This window comes from Zingiber officinale, chromosome 6B (genome assembly GCF_018446385.1).
Source record: "Zingiber officinale cultivar Zhangliang chromosome 6B, Zo_v1.1, whole genome shotgun sequence".
Classification (NCBI taxonomy): Eukaryota; Viridiplantae; Streptophyta; class Magnoliopsida; order Zingiberales; family Zingiberaceae; genus Zingiber; species Zingiber officinale.
In genome coordinates this window covers 102002722-102022912 of record NC_055996.1, presented here as the reverse complement: position 1 = coordinate 102022912, position 20191 = coordinate 102002722, and the positions used below count along the sequence as shown (strand labels likewise).

Below are 20191 nucleotides of genomic sequence, written 5' to 3'. Positions count from 1 at the left end.
TTTTTTAAATTTTGTTAGCTAAAGACAAAGGACGGATAAATAAATGAAACCTCGATCGACTCAAACACTTCGCCCACGTCTCTTTCTCCCTCTGCGGCCCGTTTTTCTGCTTCGTGATGGCTTCCGCTCTGCTAAACAGCGTCACCCTCTCACCGCCGCCGACGCCAACGGAGGCGTTCGCCTGGCTCGGTCCCAGGATCTCCTTCAGCGACGATGCCACCGATCCTTCTGCCGAGGTGGCCCCTCCTGATGAAGGCCATCCCGACGCCTCCCCCGAGGACTTCGAGTTCCGCCTCCACGACGATCCCGTCTCCATGCTCGCCGCTGATGAGCTCTTCTCCGAGGGAAAGCTGGTTCCGCTTCAGATGGCGACTCCGAAAATGGGGGAGGTGAAGGCGGAGGCGGAGCCACTCTCAGCCACGAAGATCGGCCTGCCGGATCCCCCTAGGAAGGCGGAGATCGCCGCCGGTGCCGATCCGTACGCGTGCTCCCCCCGCGCGCCACGGTGCGCCTCTCGCTGGCGCGAGTTTCTCGGCTTCAAGAGAGCGCGGGCTGCGAAGTCTATCGGCGTGCAAGCGGTGCTCGGTGCACCGGTCGCCGAAGCGGCGAGGGCATCTGTCGGTTCGAGAAGCGCTATCCCTAGGTCGGCACTCAAGCATCTTCTACTCCACCGGCAATCCAAGACTGACTCCCTCGACGCGTCGCTGAGACTCCCCCTCCTCCGCGACTCGGATCACGACTCGGCGCCGGTTGCCTCCCGTCTATCCCACTCCTCTTCCTCCTCCTCCTCTTCCTCCTCGGGCCCCGACCATGAGGACCTCGTCAGGCTCTCCATCGATACAGACAAGCCACGCCCCATCCCTCCCCGAGTCCGCCTTATACGGCCGCACTCCGCCATGCCGGCGTCTACGAGAGACGGGTTAAACCCTAGTCGGCGGGCTGCCGATCTGACAACGCAATCACCGCGAGGAGTGTCGGTGGAAAGCCCGCGGATGAGCTCGTCGGGCAAAATCGTGTTCCAAGGCCTGGAGCGAAGCTCGAGCAGTCCGGGGAGCTTCACCGGTGGCCCGAGGCCGCGACAGAGGGGCGTCGAGAGGTCTTACTCCGCCAACGTCAGGGTAGCGCCCGTACTAAACGTTCTACCCGTGGGCTCTCTCCGCGGCTCCGGCAAGACCGTCTCCGTCTTCGGCCTCGCCCACTTCTTCTCGTCGCAGCAGAAGAAGAATCGCGACGGCCACGCATCGAACCGGACGGAATTTGCCCGGTCTGCCCGGCGCCACCGGCGTCAGGATCGCCATGCCTCCCCAAAAATAAACTAGAACATAATAGAAAACAAAATAAATAAATTCAAATGTCTTTTTGTTCCTAAATCCTTGTGCTTCAAGAATTCCTGATCTAGTCATGTTGCTCTTTGATATTCGAATCTTACCCCTTGTTTTTTCTCCGGCGAGCGGCGTACATTAGCGAGCCGCCGCTCATACGGCTTGTGTATTTTGCGCCGGTACGTCTTCGTTGTCAAACCGGGCGCGCGTTAGCCGCGTCAACTGCCCTAGAGCTGCTAACGTACGCCTCCTCCTTCCTTCCCTCAATCCGGAATCCGGATCAGATGCTCAGGTTAGCATGTTGTCCTCCATGACCGTACTGTTGTATAATATCCGTGTGGCGAGCCTTTACCTACATCGCCACCGTATTTATTCATCGCATTTTAAACCACCTTCTGCATCTAATCCATATCTTCTTTTCCAAAATTCAATTTTTCGCAGGAAAATAGGCCGTCTCAGAGACTGACATAGAGCGGCAGCAGCACTCCCACTCTCGCTCAGCTCGGCGGCCGGCGACGTCACGATGCGATCGGAAGGCTTCTGCTGGTCCAGCAGGCAAAGATACCCATCTCTGCGATGTATGGCATGTTCTTTATTACCCCCTTCCTTCTCTCTCTCTTTACTCTTTATGTATATAAAAAAAAAAACAATTTTGCTGCTTGTTTTGGCAGCTAGTGAGTCAAAGAACAATTATTAAGCCGAAGAAACAGCCAATTCCTGAGCTGTTGTTCCAAGAGTGCGAGCTAGTAGTAGAAAATTAACCATGTGATCGTTAGTTGTACTTGGTTGATCTTTCTTAATACAAGAGATTGATGCTTTGTGAGTCCTGTGCCCTCTCTCAGCTCCGCTGGGTCCCCTGGAATCACAAGAATAGATTGCAATGGTGGTAAGATCCGCTCTGCTCTACTAATTAGCAATTTTAAAGTAAACTCATACTCCCTCGCTCAAGGTCTTGTTAATATATATATATATATGTGTCAGAGATCAAGATGAGCATGGCTGCTTGTGACGCTGGCCTACTCCAGTTGGTGATTGCTGTTGCGGAACAGGAAGGAACAAAGCTCGTTTGGATGGAACAAAGTCGAGGCATGTGAGGTGTGGGACTGGGAACCGCTCAGACATCACGAGGCCATTTACTGGGCCATGCAGATGAAATGGCTGGCTATATAAACAGTTGAAGAGTTTATTTCCCAAACGACCTTGAATGCGACTTTTTTCTATTCTAATGTTAATTTGCAAACACCGAAGCCACAAGGGATCCGTGGTGGGAAAATATTTATGATCTTAAATATATTTCTTATCGCTTCTTTTATCTAGTTGGCTTTCATGAATTCATTTCTGACAGTGAACAAGGATGCAGGACAGTGCCATCTGAGGTGCTAATAGGAGCACTCGAGGAACAATAGAGAAAGAAAGAAAGGGAGAGTTACGGGTCTGAACTGGAATCCGAGGAGAAAAAGGGTAACAAGAGAGTTTTTTTTTTTTTACTTTCTTTTCCATTCTCTTTGAGTTCAATTAAGATACAGTCGTTCTTCGAAGTAAATTAATGATTAATGTTCTTCACAAGCATTAGAAGGATATATTAGGATTTTCTTATCTTAGTTCTAGTTTCTCTACTTACAGTTCATGGTCTAGAAGAACTACGAATCAAATGCATAGGTCTTCTGACAGGTTACATAGATATCTGGGAACCAAGTTTACTGTAAATGTCCATTTTACTTCATGTTCTTTTACCTTCTTTTTCAAAATATTTCCCAAATTTTCAAATTTCTCAAGATGTTTTCTGGAGTTATCAGACTTTTATCATTGCTTTGTCATTATTCTGTCAAATATAGTAGATGTGTAAATGATGGAGGGTGAAATGGCAAGTATTTGAAAATTTTGGAGGGAATTTTGAAGAACTCGTGACTCAGCACCTTTGTTTATATGCTGACAATCTTAAAACTGCCTTATTCTGTGAGGTGCTCACCCTCTCTTCATTTTTCAGGTGAGCTCTAAACCTCAGGACTGCAGAAAATGGCTTAACAATGGAAGGCTGTGTATCGAATTGAACCAGATTCATTGATCAATACCTAGTTGACTTGTTATCTATTGGGTGTTGGCTCAACACAACATCTAATCATATTCGCAATATTTTTAAATTGTGATACAATATACATGAGTCTTGTTGTTATGAACTTTGAATGTGAAACTATTCCTCTATTTAGATTGGATTCAATTTCATCCATTTTTATTCGCCTTTTCCAACACCCATGCCATGAGCTACATACACTTGAATCGATTCCCGTAAGATTTGATCTCAATCATGTTATGACACAAAAGCATCCAACACCCCCTCCTCCCCTTTATTACCTTCCCTATATACCAATTGACAACATCTTCTCCTCATCCCTTCGTAGGTTTAGGGTTTAGCACGATTATGATGTTTCAACTAATTTTTTTTCATATTTTCTTGATATGGGGTCAGCCAAACTACATACATTATGATTAGCACTTGCCGAGTTATGATTAACAAGAAGATTAACTTTCAAGTCAACATTTTGTGGCCAAAAGTGAAGTAGATATGCATAATAGTTTAAGAATTAATCACGATATTAATCCACATGTAGAGATACATATACATACATCATTTTACATTTTGTAGTTTGTACAATTTTAAACCAAATCTTAATTCACTTTTCAAGAATGCCAACATTGATTAATTTAACAAACACTAGTTCTCCTAACAATTAATCAAATAATTATGACTTCCATGGAAGCTACGAGGAAGGATATAAATTAATTAAGTATACAAGTTAAATTGCTTCGTGAATCTACATTTAAATCCCCCCAAAAAAACCATTTAATAAAACTAAGTTTTTCTATGGCATTGTTTGACTCGATCGATTCAATTTGAATTTAGAAACTTCATTTTTGAACTTATTTTCGTTGACTAATAATAATTAATAAAATATTATCCCCCTTCGTCCTCTTTATCCTGTTTAATTAATTCCCATTTCCAGATTAATCAAGACTTAATCATAGTTTATCGATTAAATACCTGCTCAACTTCATTAATACTGAACCCTGCAACCAACCCAATCTACCCTGTTTCCTCCTCCCCGCCTTCGCAACCACCACCGCCGCGTTCTCCATGGAGGAGTTCGACGGCAGTGCCGCCGAAGGAAGAGATGACGTTCACCTCCTCCACCGAGATGCCCTCGACTCCTTCGACGAGGTTAAGCAGCGCGCCTACAGTTTCGACGGCCGCGGCCACTGCTCCACCCGGGGTTGGGACCTCTCCGCCGCGACCTCCACCGCAGGCGACGGCTTCTATTGGTTCCACGTCGAGCTTCCTCGAGGCAACGGAGCTTCCCACCACCACCGCCTCGCGCTGTCGGCGCAATCGTTAATCCACGCGCTCTGCCCGCCGCTCAAGCTCCAGGACATTCTCGCGCTCTCCAGCAACGGGCCTTTCTGCAGCCACGTCGACGGCGCGCTAGTTTTCCGAGTCAACTCCCCCGGCCCCGCTTCCTCCGCCTTCACCCTCCGCCTCGCGGCGCGCCTCACCGAGTCATCCCTCATCACCGTAGCCCTCGGCCGCGTGCCGCGCCTAGGGTTTTCCCCCGCCTCCGCCCGGTCCCTCCTTTCGGAGATCCCAAAGGTGGAGCGGGATCCGGGCGGCAACGAAGATAGCGGGGGTGGCGTGACGATTCCGGCCCACGTCCTTGAGTTCTTGTTGACGATGAACCACTCGGAGGAGGGCGACAACCCGGTGCCCCTGAGCATGTCCAATCTGCTGGTGCACGTCGTTGACACGCATGTGGATCATCTGCAGGACATCGTAGCAGGGCTCGAGAAGGAATTGGACGCCGTCGAGCTGGAATTGGATTCAGGTTAGTAATTAGGAAAACTGCAATTGATTAGCATCTCCTTGATCGGTTGCTGTTCGGCCTGCAATTAGTGTGTGCTTTCTTGAGATCTCGCAAGTTCTTGATTGATTGTCTCAGCCGGATTGAAGTACAGGGCTTTACACGTTGAATGAAAAGAAAAGTCCCCAGAATTTTCACAACTAAGTGAATATTGTGAAAAGTCAATGTTTTGACATCATAAGAATAAATACAATGAACTCTTTGTTTTTTAAGAACTACATTACATATGATCTTGTTCAGAAACAGTGAAGATGGTAAGCTGGGGATGTGAATTTGAAGTTGATGTGATAAAGACTCCACGTAACCTTGCAACACAAAAGCGTCAAACTGGGAAGGGATTCCCGGCGTTAGCCCTCTGAAGCTCAAGTCAGTCTCCGACGATCTCAAGAAATGGAGAATTGTAGCTAAGAGATGTAGAAAATGAAGTTGCGCATACCTCTTCATGTAGATGGGTATAGCGTCACTGTAGTGTTCGTCCACACATCCCAAAGCGTAGACACGTTTTCCTAGTTGTCTTAGAAAAAGATAAGTAAAAAAGTATCCCTGACATCATTCTTTAAGCAGTCATCCAGTTCTCTGATGTGACAGTCTGAAAGCTTCGAAAGTACGATTGTGACATGCCTCGCTGTCAGCGGTATAAACTCCCAAAAGGACATGACAAGATATTTGGTGGGATCATGTGCGGCTACCGGAGTCCGTCGGCTAGGCTATCTCCGCTCGACAGTATCCTTAGGGCCTGCGGACCCGTCTCTTTCTTTGCTTCCTGGCTCTTGTCGGTTATCTCATTCTGACTGGACACGAAGCTCGGTCGGCGAGACCTCTCAGCTCTCTTTATTGTTGGAGGGCAATTTTATCCGGTCGGGGAGAGCCCAACGTACTTGTCTCTTGAGCTAGTACCATCCGCTTGGCAGTACCTGGTCCATTCGGTCATACTCGGTCCGCTTGGCCATACCTAGTCCTTTCGGCTGACTTGGCTACCCCATTTGGTTTGTCTTCCACGTCAGCAGGTTTTCCTTATTTTGACCTATCTCTGGTGGGAACCCATCATTACCGGATCACAAGTCTCCCCTTCAAGTCTAGTCAAATGAGGCTGCAAGTCTGATTGACTGGACCATTAGTATGTTCTTGCGCCTCTCTCCTCGATCAAGCGCTCGGTCGCTCAGGGTCTCCCAAAGACTTTGTTGACATCCTTACACAGTTTTATAGTCGTCGTTCGATTGCTGATAACGAAGACATTCGGTTTTATAATCGTTGTTCGGCTGCTAAGGGCGTAGACATTCGGTTTTATAGCCGTTGTTCGGCTGCTGATGGCGAAGACATTCGGTTTTATAGCCGTCGTTTGGCTGCTGATGGCGAAGACATTCGATTTTATAACCACCGTTCGACTGCTGATAGTGAAGACATTCGGTTTTATAGCCGTCGTTAGGTTGCTGTTGACATAGACATTCGGTTTTATAGCCGGCGTTCGGTTGCTGATGGTGAAGATTATCGGTTTTATAGTCGTTGTTCGTCTCTGTCGTGTGCGATACTTAGCCAATTTTCTGACTCTTTGCTGAGCTCTGCATCCGACTGCTGTGCTTCCTAATTATCGCTGATGTCATTGTAATTTCTCGAAAATCATTCAAATCTTCATCCATTAATGCAGAGCATGCTCAGTCATGCCCTGTAATCATGCTCTCTGCCTCATCATTAATGCCACCAATGACAAAATGCCACGTGTCGCCTCCCCATGCGATGTACGTGATGTGACAGGTAGCTGTTTGGCTTTGATGTGACAACTGCCTTTTTGAATTCAACAATCGTGATGAACCCATATTTTCCAAGGCCCTTGATCGAACGGCTCAGGGTAGCCGTTCTCCAGGTTTTTAAGCCCGCGACTTTTTCTCTCGCCCCATCGTCTTCCTTGCACTCTCCATCTTTCTCCTTCTTTGTTCGCCACAGACAGTCTCCACTACTCCCATAAGTTCCTCCTTTTCCGCTCTCAATCCTTGATTTCTATTCGTGATCCCATGACCCATCCTACTTCTCCTCCTCAAGCAGTTGCTGGCTTGTGGTATACTTCCACAGAATTTGATTTCAACAAGGATGAGATTCTCCAACTGCAAATGACTTACCACATCCCCGATGACTACCCAATTGTCATCCCTTCCGCCTATGCACGTCCCCACACTCCGCCAGATGGCTTCCTTCCCTTCTTTAAAGATTAAATTTTAGCCGGCTTGCGTTTCCCGATCCACTCTTTTTTTTTTATGTCTGTAAATACTTCCGTATTTCTCTGCACCAGTTAGTGCCTAATTCGTTTAGGTTTCTGTGCAGTGTGGTAATACTATTCCGTCTATATAGAATTCCACTCGTGCCTCACATTTTTCATTATTTTTACTATCTCAAACTATCCGAGCCGAACACCTTCCTCCTCCAAGCCCGTATAAGCTCTGTATTTTTGATAAAATGTCTGCTTCCAATAAGCACTGGAAGGAGCATTACTTCTTTATTCCCCTTCCCAACTAGCCCTCTTTCCTAACCGGTTGGCAAATGGAGCTTCCCAAGCCACCTGCCTTGAGAAAATATCATTGGGAGTCGTCCTGATTTCATTTTCTTTTTTACAATCGAAGTCATGTTGAGGGCACGACTGAGCAGCAAGAGCAAACTTGTCGACGTAGAGATCAACACCTGAGGCGCCGTCGAGCTAGAAAGCTGAGCCCTGCTGCCGGTCGAGCAATCGGAAGAGTCGACCAACGACACCGGCGGGAGTCATATGGCGGTAAGCGACGCTGCAACCACCACCCGTGAGCTGCCCCCGAATGGCAATCTATGGCACCGATTGCGGTGCCCTCAGAATCGACCACTTCCAGTGAGTCGTTAATCCAATGCTACAAAAGGCACCAGTAGGAGGCTTCTTCCCACTCGGCCATTTCTACTCTTCTGCCCACAACTCCTTCAACCTCTCGCCTTCCATCCAAGCGGGACGAAGCTTCCTCCTCAGTCATTCTTGAGAGAGGCTTTTCTTCCTACCTCTCCATCTTCCGATCGGACGCTTGCACTATCTATGTTGTCGGTTGGGACGATATGTGCATCACCGGTCGCCTTCCTGCAGCCTCCGCCAATCAGGACAGTCGGCCAGATGTCCCTCATTCGCTCCTCCCCTATGTTCAAGTCCAAGGGCTCGTCCTCCTCAGAGCCATCAGCCCCAAGCAGCCAGCGAAGCATCAAGGCCATTCTTTACCTGCCCACTGATGAGTATCGTCACCCGAAGAGTGCCGAGCTGCGCTCCCCTCGGCACCAAATAAATATTGAGGGTCTGCTTGCCCAAACATGGGCAGATACCCGGGCCAGGGCGGCAACCCTTCCCTCCGGGAAGACGGTCGGCAGCTTCACTCAGAAATCCACGAGGGTAAATTTTTACTAAGTCTTCCCTTTGTATTTCCTTATGGACACTAATCCCTCTTTGGTTCTGTAGTTCTGGGTAGAGAGCTTGACACTATGCCAACAACTGACATTTCTGGAGCACGAGAACCAGGAGCTACGGGCCCCATCCGGCCAAGCCCACACGTCGCAGGCATAAGTTGAGCAGCTCACAGCGGAGGTTGCCCAATTGAAGAAGGACTTGGCGCGGATTGCCCAATTGAAGAAGGACTTGTCGCGGAACTCTGAGCAACTGTTGGGCTTCGAGCAAGCGCTCACCATGGAGAAGAATAAGAGCCACAAGCAAGCCCTGCAACTTGACTGGCTGACCAAGAAGGCTCATAACTTTGAGTCGAAGATAAATTCCGCCAACGCCAGGAAGTTCTGAGCCATCGAAGACCTTGACATCAACAACAAAGAGGCTCGGGTCTTAGCGCAAAATCTTAAAGAGGCAGAAGCCGCTCTAGCAGCCGTGCAGGTCAGCCGAACGATCGAGCAAGTGGAGAGTCAGGTCTAGCTTGAAGCGAAAAATGCCGAGCTGACATCCCTTAAAGCTGATTTGGAGGCATCCAAGTTGGCCTTCGACAAGTATAAAGAGGGGGAACCCAGCCGGTTGGAATCATTCAGAGTAGACGACCTCCGCTCTGACGCATTTAATGACATGTTTACCGACTGGACTATCCGCCTGTTTAATTACAACATTGATGGGACCCTCCTGCAACTTAAGGACGACGACTATTGTAGGATCGAAAAGCGCTAGAGGGGGGGTTGAATAGCGCTCGTGGCTAATTTGTTCGTTTTAAAATAATCGAGTAAATGCAGCGGAATAAGAACAATTAAAGAAAACAATGACACAAGTTGGTTTTACTTGATTCGAAGCCTGTGATGACTTCTACTCCAAAGCTCACACTCGTTGAGTGTTTACTTTGGGCAATTCACTATCAATCTGAAATATTATAAATTAAAGTGCAGTTAATTAAGTGTAGTAAAATTATACCAACAACTAAGAAATCTAGAATTGGAGCTTTAGGTTGTCGGAACAACGTTATGACTTTGTCGGAATGTCTTTTGAGCAACACACCGAAGAAGACTTGCAAATTTCTGATTTTTACCTCTGCTCGAACCAGGCTTAAGTAAGCCATTGAGGGCGCCTCCAACCTCTATAGGAGGCGCCTTCAGCGGGGATACTAATCCCGATTTCGTAGTGTCGATAAGCTCCGCGGTGTCCGCTGCTTATCCACCCGAAGTAGCCTCCAAGCTCCATGAAGGGCGCCCTCCATCCAGCGTTCAAGCCGCCTTCTATCTCCTTGGAATCCGCCTTCACGCCTTGCTGCGCGAGGCTTTCGACTAAGGCACCCGAGGCGCCTCCAAGCTCCATGGAGGGTGCCTCGGGAACTGTTCATCCAAGGCTTTTAAGTCCTTTTCTCTCCCTATAAGATGCGTTAGTCCAAAATACAAAACATATCCTGTAAAATAAAGTTAGCACAATAAAATATGAAATAATAAGTTATTTTGATAGTCTCCGGACTGTCCGTTTCTGACTTCGGATTTCACCTCTGGAAACCTTAGGTTGAATCGACGGCTACTGTTCTCTTACCGGGGAACGCGTCCTCACCTACCCCTCTCAGGAGAGTTTACCTGTTGCTAGACCGGTCTTCCAGACTGAACTTTTGCTCCGCGTCCGAGTCTTTAGGACTTTTCTGCCGAGCGTCCGTTTCCCGACCCGTCCAGTCTTCCACATGGTTCGCGACCACCGGGATTTTCACCTAGAGTCTCCGACTCTAGGATTTCGCCCAAAGATTCTCGACCCGCCAAGACTTTCCGCCTAGGGTTACCACCCCCTAGGGTTTTCCACCTACTTAACCGCTGTTAGGACTTTTGCCTAAGAACACTTAGGACTTTCCTACAATCTCATTCAAACTTGTCAGACAACAAATAACATTAACTTTGAACCTTTTGCCATTATCAAAACCCAGGTTCGATCGTCTGATGCTTCCCGCACCAACAACTATCTCTCACCAGATCTGACAAGTATAATTATAAACAGGGATAAGATCACTGAGTCGTTCCGGATGAGGTCCTTGATTACTTAGCGTAGTTTCTACTTTAAGTTTTTCGTCAGCTTTTTGTACTCCCCCAACACTTTTTTAAAAATCTATAAGTATAAATGAATGCGTGCTCATTCGACGCTTTTAAAGTTCTTTCGATCTTGGTGAGACTGCTCAATGGGGCTTCGGCTTGAGACTATAACACTCTCTGGTGTTATGTGTCGCCACCCGATGGAACGAGCAGAAGAGTGGCGTCCATTGTCGTCTTTCGGTGGATCTTCCCCGCTCAGCCTCCACATGCTGGACCGCGTGTGTACGGGGCTCTTGGTGTTGTTGTGTTGCTCTTGCTTGGGGCCCTTTTAGTGGTGGGTTTGGATGGGCCATTCCGCGTTCCGAGACGACTGTTAACTCGGGGATCGGTTCCTTCCTCCGAGCTGCCTGGGCCCTTCAACGTTGATGTACTCGATAGTCTGCCCGAGTAGGTGATTGAAGTCTCGTGGGGGCTTTCGGATGAGCGACCGAAAGAACTCGCCCTATAAAAGCCCTTGTGAGAACAAACTTAAAAGGATCTCCAGAGTGGCTGATGGGACCTTCATAGCCACTTGGTTAATTCTTTTAATGTAGGCCCGCAAGACTTCCTTAGGCCCTTGCTTAACAGCGAACAAGTTGGCATTCGTCTTCCGGTGACGGCGACTGCTAGTGAATTGTTGTAGGAACGTTGATCGGAAAGTCCTTGAAACTGCAGATCGCCTCGATCGGCAACTGCCTGAACCACCTCTGCGCTGATTCGGACAATGTGGTGAGGAAAACCTGACATTTGACTCTGTCGATATACTGATAGAGCGTGGCCATATTGTCGAACTTGATGAGGTGATCCTCAGGGTCAATCGCCCTCGTGTACTCTATGATTGATAGCGGCGTGTAATGTCGTGACATCTGGTCGTCCAGGATCTCCTGAGACAATTGTCTATTTATTCGTTCGGGAGAATCATCGTGGTGCTTTACCCTTTCGCTTGTCCCGAGCGAGCGCATCCCCCGATGAGGATCATTGGGCCCTATCCCTTGTTCCTTTGAAGGGTTGAAGAACAACGCTCGGTGATAGGGGATCGGCGCATTTGGTGCATCTCCAAATGTGTCAATCGTCTTGTTGTTCGGCAAACGAGAGGTGAGGTTTTCCGCTAGGGCTCTATGGTCAGCTTGCTGGTCGGTCGCCAACGCTGTGAGTTCATTCGCTTGGCAATCGGCTATTGCTGCTCCAATATCTTAGTCGCTTGTGCTTGTATCAACATTTCCAACTCCTTTTGCATCAACGTTACTGTGGTGAGTCGTCCAGCGTCCTCTATCTTTGCGTTTTGGATTCAGGTAAGATTAACACAGACGGCGCCAAATATGATCCTATCCAGAAACATTGAAGATAACAAGATGGGGATGTGGCTTCGAAGTTGACGCGATGAAGATTCCACATAACCCTGCAACACAAAAACTTCAGTGCCGGGCCGAGAAGGGGTTCCAGGCGTTGGCTCTTCGACGTTCAAGTCAGTCTCTGACGATCTCAAGAAATGGAGAACTATAGCTAAGAAATATAGAAAATGAAGTTGTGCATACCTCTCCATGTAAATGGGAGCCCCCTTTCATAGCGTCACTATAGTGTTCGTGTACGCATTCCAAAGCGTAGCCATATTTTCCTATGTGTCCTAGGAAAAGACAAGTCAAAAAGTATCATTCACACCATTCCTTAAGTAGTCATGCAGTTCTCTGATGTGACAGTCTGGAAGCTTCGAAAGTACGATTGCCTGCTGGACATGTCTTGCTGTCAGCGACACAAATTCCCAAAAGGATATTACAAGATATTTGGTAGGATCATGTGCAGCCAGCCGAAGTCCGCTCGGCTGGGCTGCTCGGCAGTATCCTTAGGGGTTGTCGACCCGTCTCTTTCCCTGCTTCCTGGCCCTTGTCGGTTATCCCATTCTAACCAAACGTGAAGCTTGGTCGGTGAGACCGCCTACTGCTCTAACTCTCTTTGTTGTCGGAGGATAATTTTATCCGGCCGAGGAGAGCCCTGCATACTTGTCTCTTGCTAGTACCATCCACTTTGCAGTACTCGGTCCGCTCGGCTACACCCGGTCCGCTTGGCCTACCCGGCCTGTTCGGCCGACTTAGCTGTAGGATCGAAAAGAATTTAGATATCTCCACAATTGCATGATATTGTCCACTTTGGGCCTAGACCCTCATGGCTTTGCTCTTGGGCTCTCCCCAAAAGGCCTCATGCCAATGGAGATATCTTTTCTCTTATAAACCCATGATCTTTCCCATGTGTTTCCAATATGGGACTATGTTTGCAACCTTACAACCCCAACAATCCCCCCCTCAAACAAAGGACCATGAGTTTCCCACGTCCGATCCTCGACCCACCAGGTCTTCCTGCCCCTCAGTCTACCCGACCTACTAGGACTTCCTGCCCCTCGGTCTACCCGACCTACTAGGACTTCCTTGCCTAGCCGCAACTAGGACTTCCTGCCCCTCGGTCCACCCGACCTACTAGGACTTCCTGCCTGGTGTCTGGTCCTCTTGATCCGAACATAAGAGCCCCCACTTTTTTTGTTTGAGGTCAATATTGTACTCACATGGTTCAATCAGACCATAACTCTTGTGCACAGTCGGCGGTTAAACCTTATGGCAGTCCGGGCTCTGATACCAATTGTAGGATCGAAAAGAATTTAGATATCTCCACAATTGCATGATATTGTCCACTTTGGGCCTAGACCCTCATGGCTTTGCTCTTGGGCTCTCCCCAAAAGGCCTCATGCCAATGGAGATATCTTTTCTCTTATAAACTCATGATCTTTCCCATGTGTTTCCAATATGGGACTATGTTTGCAACCTTACAACCCCAACAATAGCTACCCTGCTTGACTTTGTCTTCCATGTCAGCAGATTTTCCTTATTTTGACCTATCTTTGGTAAGAACCCCCATCATTACCAGATCAATATATATATATACCAATAACATCAAGAGGAAGATAAGCTTACATGCTATGTGATGAACTCATTCCTATTTGTTTTGATTTTGTTCTAATTGTGTAACTCTCACTTGTGTAGTTGCATAAGAAATTTTCATTTCATAGCAAGTAAAAACGGCAATGGGGTTTGTTCTCTCTTGATGTGGTCCATCTCAATTGCTTATCTTTACATGTTTTTATGAGTAATCAGTGGGCTATTCCTGAAGGTGGCTCCTTGTTGAAGAAACAAATGTTGGACGACCGGAGATTCCCCAAAATGCATCTCGACTTGCAACGTCTTCTACAGGTGTTTCCCTTGTGTTGATAAGGATTCACAGATATAGAGAAGAATTTTCATATGATGCTTGTTCTTGTTGGTGTTGCAGAAGTCATAGCATATGAAACTTTATTTTGATTTGCGAACAACAGATTCCTTGCTTATACAGTTTAGTCGACATTCCTCGAACTTTAATCTTGATATAATAGTTGTGCTTGTACTTTTGTTTCTAGTACTCTTTAGCTACTGATTGTTCGTGTCCTTAAGTTTGAGCTTTTGAGTTACTAGTACTACTGCATTTTCAGGCAGTTTCTCACGGTGAGCAAGTTTTCCCTCGCGTAAAAGAGAAATGTGCCACTAAACCTTGGTTCTCTAGTGAAGATGTCATTGCTCTTGAAGAGCTGATCGGTCGCCTTCGCAGGCTAAAGGAGAACTTGGGGTTCATTGTGAATCGTGTTACCGCTGTCCAAGCAGGTCTTGATAGTTGGCAGGCTGAGCAAATAAACAAAAGACTATACTACCTTTCGTTCCTCTCGATAATCTTTCTTCCATTGTCTGTATTAACCGGAAGTGAGTTCTGTTCTTCTTTTATACAAAAACTTAGGATCGATATGTCGAAAAGAAAGATATCAAAGCCATAATCCTGCTTTGCATTCACTTGTTTTACAGTATTCGGGATGAATGTAGGAGGTGTTCCATGGACTGCACAAAAGGACCCTCAAATTGAGGATGGCTTTCTGAATGTTATGATCCTTTGCATTGTGCTACTAGTTTGTCTACTACTGTGCTTCATGTTTCCAACTCTTTATGCAAGAATATTAATTTGGCGAAAGAAGCATTCGTTGAAACGGAAATGGTCTTTCAAAGGGAAGTCATATTTACAAGGACATTCTTCAAGTGAAATTTTGACAAACGGAGTGGAGAAGAGCAATTCCTTGCCAGTTTAATTGAGAAGAAAGATCAATGAGGTACCACATCCAATCTTATGTTTGCAAGCAGAAACAATCTGAACTCTGACTCCATGATTTTCCTATCGAGAATTCATGTTTCCGCTTGTCGAAAATGAAAGTACAAAAACTAAGAACCATCTCCTTCCACTTCTTATGTTGACTAATGGATGTTTAAATCTCTTGCAGACTTGCAGTTAAAAACAAAATACAGCAAAGATCATTGGAAGAATATTTATTCGATTTTTTTTTCCTGCTAAAGGAATTTCTTGGGAGGGAAATGATCACATTCATAAGCTGTGGATTTGTAAACTGTGGAACCCTTAATTTGATGAAATTTGTGTAACTTAAGATTTGTGTGCAGAATGTCTATATGAGCAAACTAATTGTTGTTCTTTCAATTGTATTCACAGGAACACTGTTCTAAAGTAGTACATGGACATTGATGATCTGCAGTGAAAACAGTTTACGAACAATATTCTCTCTTTGGCTTCAAGAAATTTGTATGATTATAAATTCACTCACCACATCAAATGATGCTGTGCAGTTTGTGGTTGCCATTGATTGAGCTTTTGTCAATGAATGATAAAAATTTTGAGGCGTCATTTTGAAAATATAACATGTGCAACCGAAAGTCGTGTAAATATAAGGGGTGAAATGAAATTTCTCCTTTTTTTTTTAGTTATTCGAAAGGCGACTAAAATTTATTTATATTTCCATTTGAAATTGTCACCCAATTGTGTTCCACCTCATACTTGAAATGGGAGGGCTTCCTTACGCTTATTAATTGAACGCGGGCCGGCCCATTATATAAAATGCCATTAGGTTTATTCATACTTGCCAGCCCGGTTTTATTGATAATTACGAAAATGCCATTAGGGTTCTAACTCTATATGTTTCCCCAAGCTCGTCACCGTACACAGTTGTCGGCGCCGCGACACAGGACGCAGGGAGAAGGGGAGTAGCAGCGAACGATTGCGGGGACGGAATGAGGGCAAAGGTAAATAATCTGATGGGGTTACGATCTTCTTGAGACTATTATATCCTTGTTCCTTGACTGCTGTAGATCGCATTGATATCCTCTCTACTCTTTTATTCCGCCTGCATTTCGTGATCGTAAAAATCTTGTTGAGACCTTGTACTGTTTCCAAAATTAAGATTCCTTTCATTTCACTTGGTAACTTTTCTTGGAATACATGACTTCCTTAAAAATGCCATTTTTTTTTACTCGATGGAAGCTTTAAAATGTTATCTTCCTTCTTTTATATCGACTGTTTCTCTGATGCGAATTATCTCCAGTCTACGTTCATTTCTCGCTTGCATCTCGTGATTGGAAAAGTTTTCTTTTTAATATACGATTAGATTAAGGTGCTCAATTTTACTCTTCTAAAGTTCAAAAGCTCCCGTTTTCTTTCGTAAGTTTAGGATTCCTTTGTGCGTTCTATAGCCCTTGTTTCCTTTTATTGTTTTTTTTTTCAAAATAAATCTCGTTCATAGAATTCAAGATGCACATCACATGTTTGTTAAATGTCTAGTTGTTGTTTTCTTTCTGTTTTAACTAAAATGAGTAAGATATCGAAGCAATTTGTTTGTGAAAACCTATTCTTTATTCTCTCACCCTCTCTCTCTCTCTCTCTCTCTCTATATATATATATATATATATATATTTCTTTCTTGGATCCGTAACCAACACTTGTTCTCATCTTTGAGCTTGTTCTATCTTTGCCTCAGTGGAAGAAGAAGCGCATGAGGAGGCTCAAGAGGAAGCGCCGAAAGATGAGGCAGAGATCTAAGTAGGGCCGCGATGGTGGTCATCAAGCTTCATCACCACATTCCCAATATCTGAGATTCTGGTTCAGCTTCCATTCTCCACATATTTCGGATGTGCATTGGTGAAAGTGAACTTTAAGTAGTGTTTTCTAGTCGTTTAACGTTGTAGGAACTAGTGCTCTGCTTTCGATGTTTTCTTCATGATTTTGTGGTTATTTAAACTTTTTGAGATGCTTAACGTTTGCAGTTTGAATAAATTATCATCAATTTCAGATTAGATACTAAATTTTTAAAAATGAAGTCTAAATTATAAAATTAGTTTAATTTTTGGAAAGAAGGAATAAATTCCAAAAAGAAGATATTGTCAGAAAAGATTAAATTATAAAATTGAAATAGAAGAAGGCTAAGTTATGAAATTGCTGTTCTGAAAAGCGTGATGGAAGTGTAAAATTAAATAAAGAAAGATCAAATTGCTGCCAACTATACCCAAGTCATAAATCAACTAAATTCTAAAAGGACTAGATTGAAAAATTGTATGCCTAAGTTAGAAATCAAGTAAATGAAACCCAAAAGCCAAAAAAAAAAAAGGTATTAAGATGGAGGACTAACTTCTAAATTTATAGAAAAACAAGGATTGATGAGTTAAGCGTCCCTTGAAGCATGCTCCCCGCCAAAGCAACAAACGGGAAACTTCTGATTGCGCTTGCATTAGGATTTAGGAATGACTAATTAAAGACACTGGGAACCTTCCACTGCCTGCACGCAAAAGGGCCCGTCGCATCGGCCGCGTACAGAATCAATGATAAAATTCGCACTCGACTTTTATTAACTTGTCAACGTTCTGAAACTGGAGAGATAGCGACAGGTGTTTGACCCTTTCTTCTTCACCTTATTCCTTTGTGTATAAACAAGGCAGAGCTCTCGCTCGAGTTGGGTGTCCAATTCTAAGTAACGAGATATGGAAGCGTCTGCAGGAGGAGGAGGGCGGGCTGTAGGCCGCCGTGACCTCGAGGCGGAACTCCTGAGGGAAGTAGGGTGGGCCACCATCCTGCTCTCCGCCTCCACCTTCCTCCTCTCGACCCACGACCCTCCTCTGTTTCGCCTCTTCTTGTTGCTGCTCCTCTTCCAAGGTTGCACCTTGCTGTTTGCGTCCTTCTTCACATTTCCGCCGGCGAGGAGAGTGGCGGTTCGCCTCGCGCTGCTGCTTCGCAGGATGCTACCTTGACCGAGATTAGGCCGTCAGAGGATCTACGGGGAGGGGGAGCAAAAAAGTAGTGTATGCTCTGCTAATTTGTGTGCTTGTTTTGATAGATTAGTATCAATAAATTACTTCTTTCTTCTTCCTCTCTTCTGTTTCTCTGTCCAACTCAATTAGTTATATACATAGATATGACTTGCAGAGAGACACGGTGACCCATGACCCGGCCCATGAGTTGGCTAAGCTTGAGCCCGGTTTTGCCTTGGCAGGGGCTGGTAAGATCTAGGATCGTATCGTGTCAGGCTAGGTCGACTCAGGTGGAGGCGGTTCAGTTTACTGCATCCCATTTCCTTAGGAGCGTGTAGCATTTCATCATATAAGTATTGATTTAATCGCTCTAACACGATGTGATGTTTTCATTATCACATAAATAAATCTCGACAGATCAATTTAGTGCCATACTTTATGTCCAATAAATAATTTAAATTTGTTATCTTAAATCCTAATATACTTGGATTCACTGAAGGACAGCATTTAGTGCGTATCGGCCAAAATATATCATTGTTTAAAAGTATAATTGGAAGGCGAGAAAGGATGGAGATCTAAATTAGGGTTTTTCCTCAGCTCCGCTCGTGGTTACGTGCCGACTGGTCGGTGGGTCTTTTTCCAGTTGTCCACTCTGATTTTCTCACAATCGAAACCTTTTTCAACGCGGTCAGAGTAGTATTCAATTGGTAAATAAAGGAGTAACGTATAAAGCTGAAATAGACGTGGATTAAATTGTAAAATGTCCAGAGAGGTACCAAATTATAAAACGTCAGGACCTCGTTTTTTTTAACAGACCTTCGACTCGGCTACAGGCTGTATTTGTCTAATTTATTTACTATTTTCCTTATTGAATTGTTAATTAGTTTGTTTAAATTTTATAAAATCACTTAGATACAAATCGATGATTTAATATATAAATATTTATATGTTTTGTTAAATACCTAATGTCTCGATTAACCGGATTTATTTTGATAATATGATATAAAGTTATTTTCCATAAATATTATTGTAAGATTTAATATATATATATATATAACCATAAATTAGTGTAATAGTTTTACAAACATAATAAAAATTATAATATGATATTAAATTTTTACTATGAATCCAGTTGAGTAATATATAGATTTATTATATGATCTATTAAATGAGGACGACGTTTTCCTAAAGAGTAATGAAATATACGTGTCAATTATTTTCCCATCTATAAATATATTACCTAAGACATGTGTGAGAAAGACATTTATTATCAATGAGTAATAGTCTTCCTCCTATAGGCACTCATAAATAAGTCATCCTAGATTTTGAAGGAATTCTATCGGATTGGCCACAAACTCAATGTATTTAACAAAAGTAAAAATCAAATTATAGTTAAACTTAAATATTACTGCATAAATATCAACTTACTTGAATAACATTCAATCTCGCAGTCTTAATTTACTTCTCCCTTGTTTTTATTTTATCAACTTCTTCTTCATCCTCAATTTCATCGCCAACTAATATAGCCTTATCTTCTTCTTTTATATCAAAATCAACCTCTCTAGACTTTATTTCAAAGTTACCCCCTTCACCCTCTTTTATTTTTCTGCTAGTCCTCTTCCTACCTGGGACCAATGCTAGCCAATTAAGTCTATCTTTAGGGGTGGATTTGAGATTATAGTGACTTCTTTCACATCCTCTGCTCATCACGTTGGTTGAAACAAGGTTGGGATGAAGATCTTTGGTAGTGTGGCTAGTTGGATAAGAAAAATCTTCCCTTTCCAATATAACAACTAATTCTCGATTAACTTTTACTAAACTTTCATTATCAAGAATAAGCTTTTGGATTTGTTTTTGCTTTTCAATGCAATGAGAACATCCCGTTTCTTCCTTTGAGTCTATGTGAAATTATGAAGCCGATATGTCACCCCATTGTGGCGTAGACTCAAATTTAATAAGGAGGGTGCCAAATAAATATGCTTTCTCAGGGTAGAGAAAATATCAACAATAATCTATAAAATCAATAACAATACATAATTAATTTAAACGCTTTAACTATATAAGATGAATTTAGCATGAGTTGAAATACACATAATAGTTACTTGGCTAGGTAAGACTCCTACTAACTTAGCCTTTATTTAAATTCTATGAGAATAAGTAGGTTTCCACTTACTTATCCTCAATGTTACGATGTTGTTTTCCATTTGAATAGGAACATGAACAAAAAAAAAATTAAGCCTATGTCATAATTCAATAATTAAATACTACTAAATATTTATGAAATAAATTA

At 44.2% G+C, this 20191-nt stretch overlaps 2 protein-coding genes and 2 long non-coding RNA genes across 5 annotated transcripts; all 4 read left to right on the top strand.

The window, feature by feature from the left end:
• The first annotated feature begins 18 nt into the window (after nucleotides 1–18).
• LOC121988545 lies at nucleotides 19–2730 on the top strand. 2 transcript variants are annotated; one of them, XM_042542014.1, is made up of 5 exons: nucleotides 19–1614; nucleotides 1764–1900; nucleotides 1994–2208; nucleotides 2304–2586; nucleotides 2668–2730. In XM_042542014.1, exon 1 carries the CDS (start codon nucleotides 117–119, stop codon nucleotides 1317–1319), a length of 1203 nt encoding a protein of 400 aa, XP_042397948.1. In that variant the 5' UTR covers nucleotides 19–116; the 3' UTR covers nucleotides 1320–1614; nucleotides 1764–1900; nucleotides 1994–2208; nucleotides 2304–2586; nucleotides 2668–2730. The 2 variants fall into 2 exon arrangements, with proteins under 2 accessions (XP_042397948.1, XP_042397949.1); XM_042542015.1 differs by having other exon boundaries at nucleotides 2304–2730.
• A 1646-nt stretch (nucleotides 2731–4376) lies between these two features.
• LOC121988542 lies at nucleotides 4377–15316 on the top strand. The gene is made up of 5 exons (XM_042542010.1): nucleotides 4377–5197; nucleotides 13910–13989; nucleotides 14265–14529; nucleotides 14629–14927; nucleotides 15096–15316. Exons 1-4 carry the CDS (start codon nucleotides 4456–4458, stop codon nucleotides 14904–14906), a joined length of 1365 nt encoding a protein of 454 aa, XP_042397944.1. The 5' UTR covers nucleotides 4377–4455; the 3' UTR covers nucleotides 14907–14927; nucleotides 15096–15316.
• Nucleotides 15317–15775: 459 nt separating this feature from the next.
• Nucleotides 15776–16953, top strand: LOC121990488. Its single transcript, XR_006114608.1, has 2 exons — nucleotides 15776–15906; nucleotides 16638–16953. It is a non-coding gene; the product is annotated as an uncharacterized LOC121990488 (long non-coding RNA).
• Nucleotides 16954–17518: 565 nt separating this feature from the next.
• Nucleotides 17519–18275, top strand: LOC121990487. The gene is made up of 2 exons (XR_006114607.1): nucleotides 17519–17952; nucleotides 18077–18275. It is a non-coding gene; the product is annotated as an uncharacterized LOC121990487 (long non-coding RNA).
• The last annotated feature ends 1916 nt before the right edge of the window (nucleotides 18276–20191 follow it).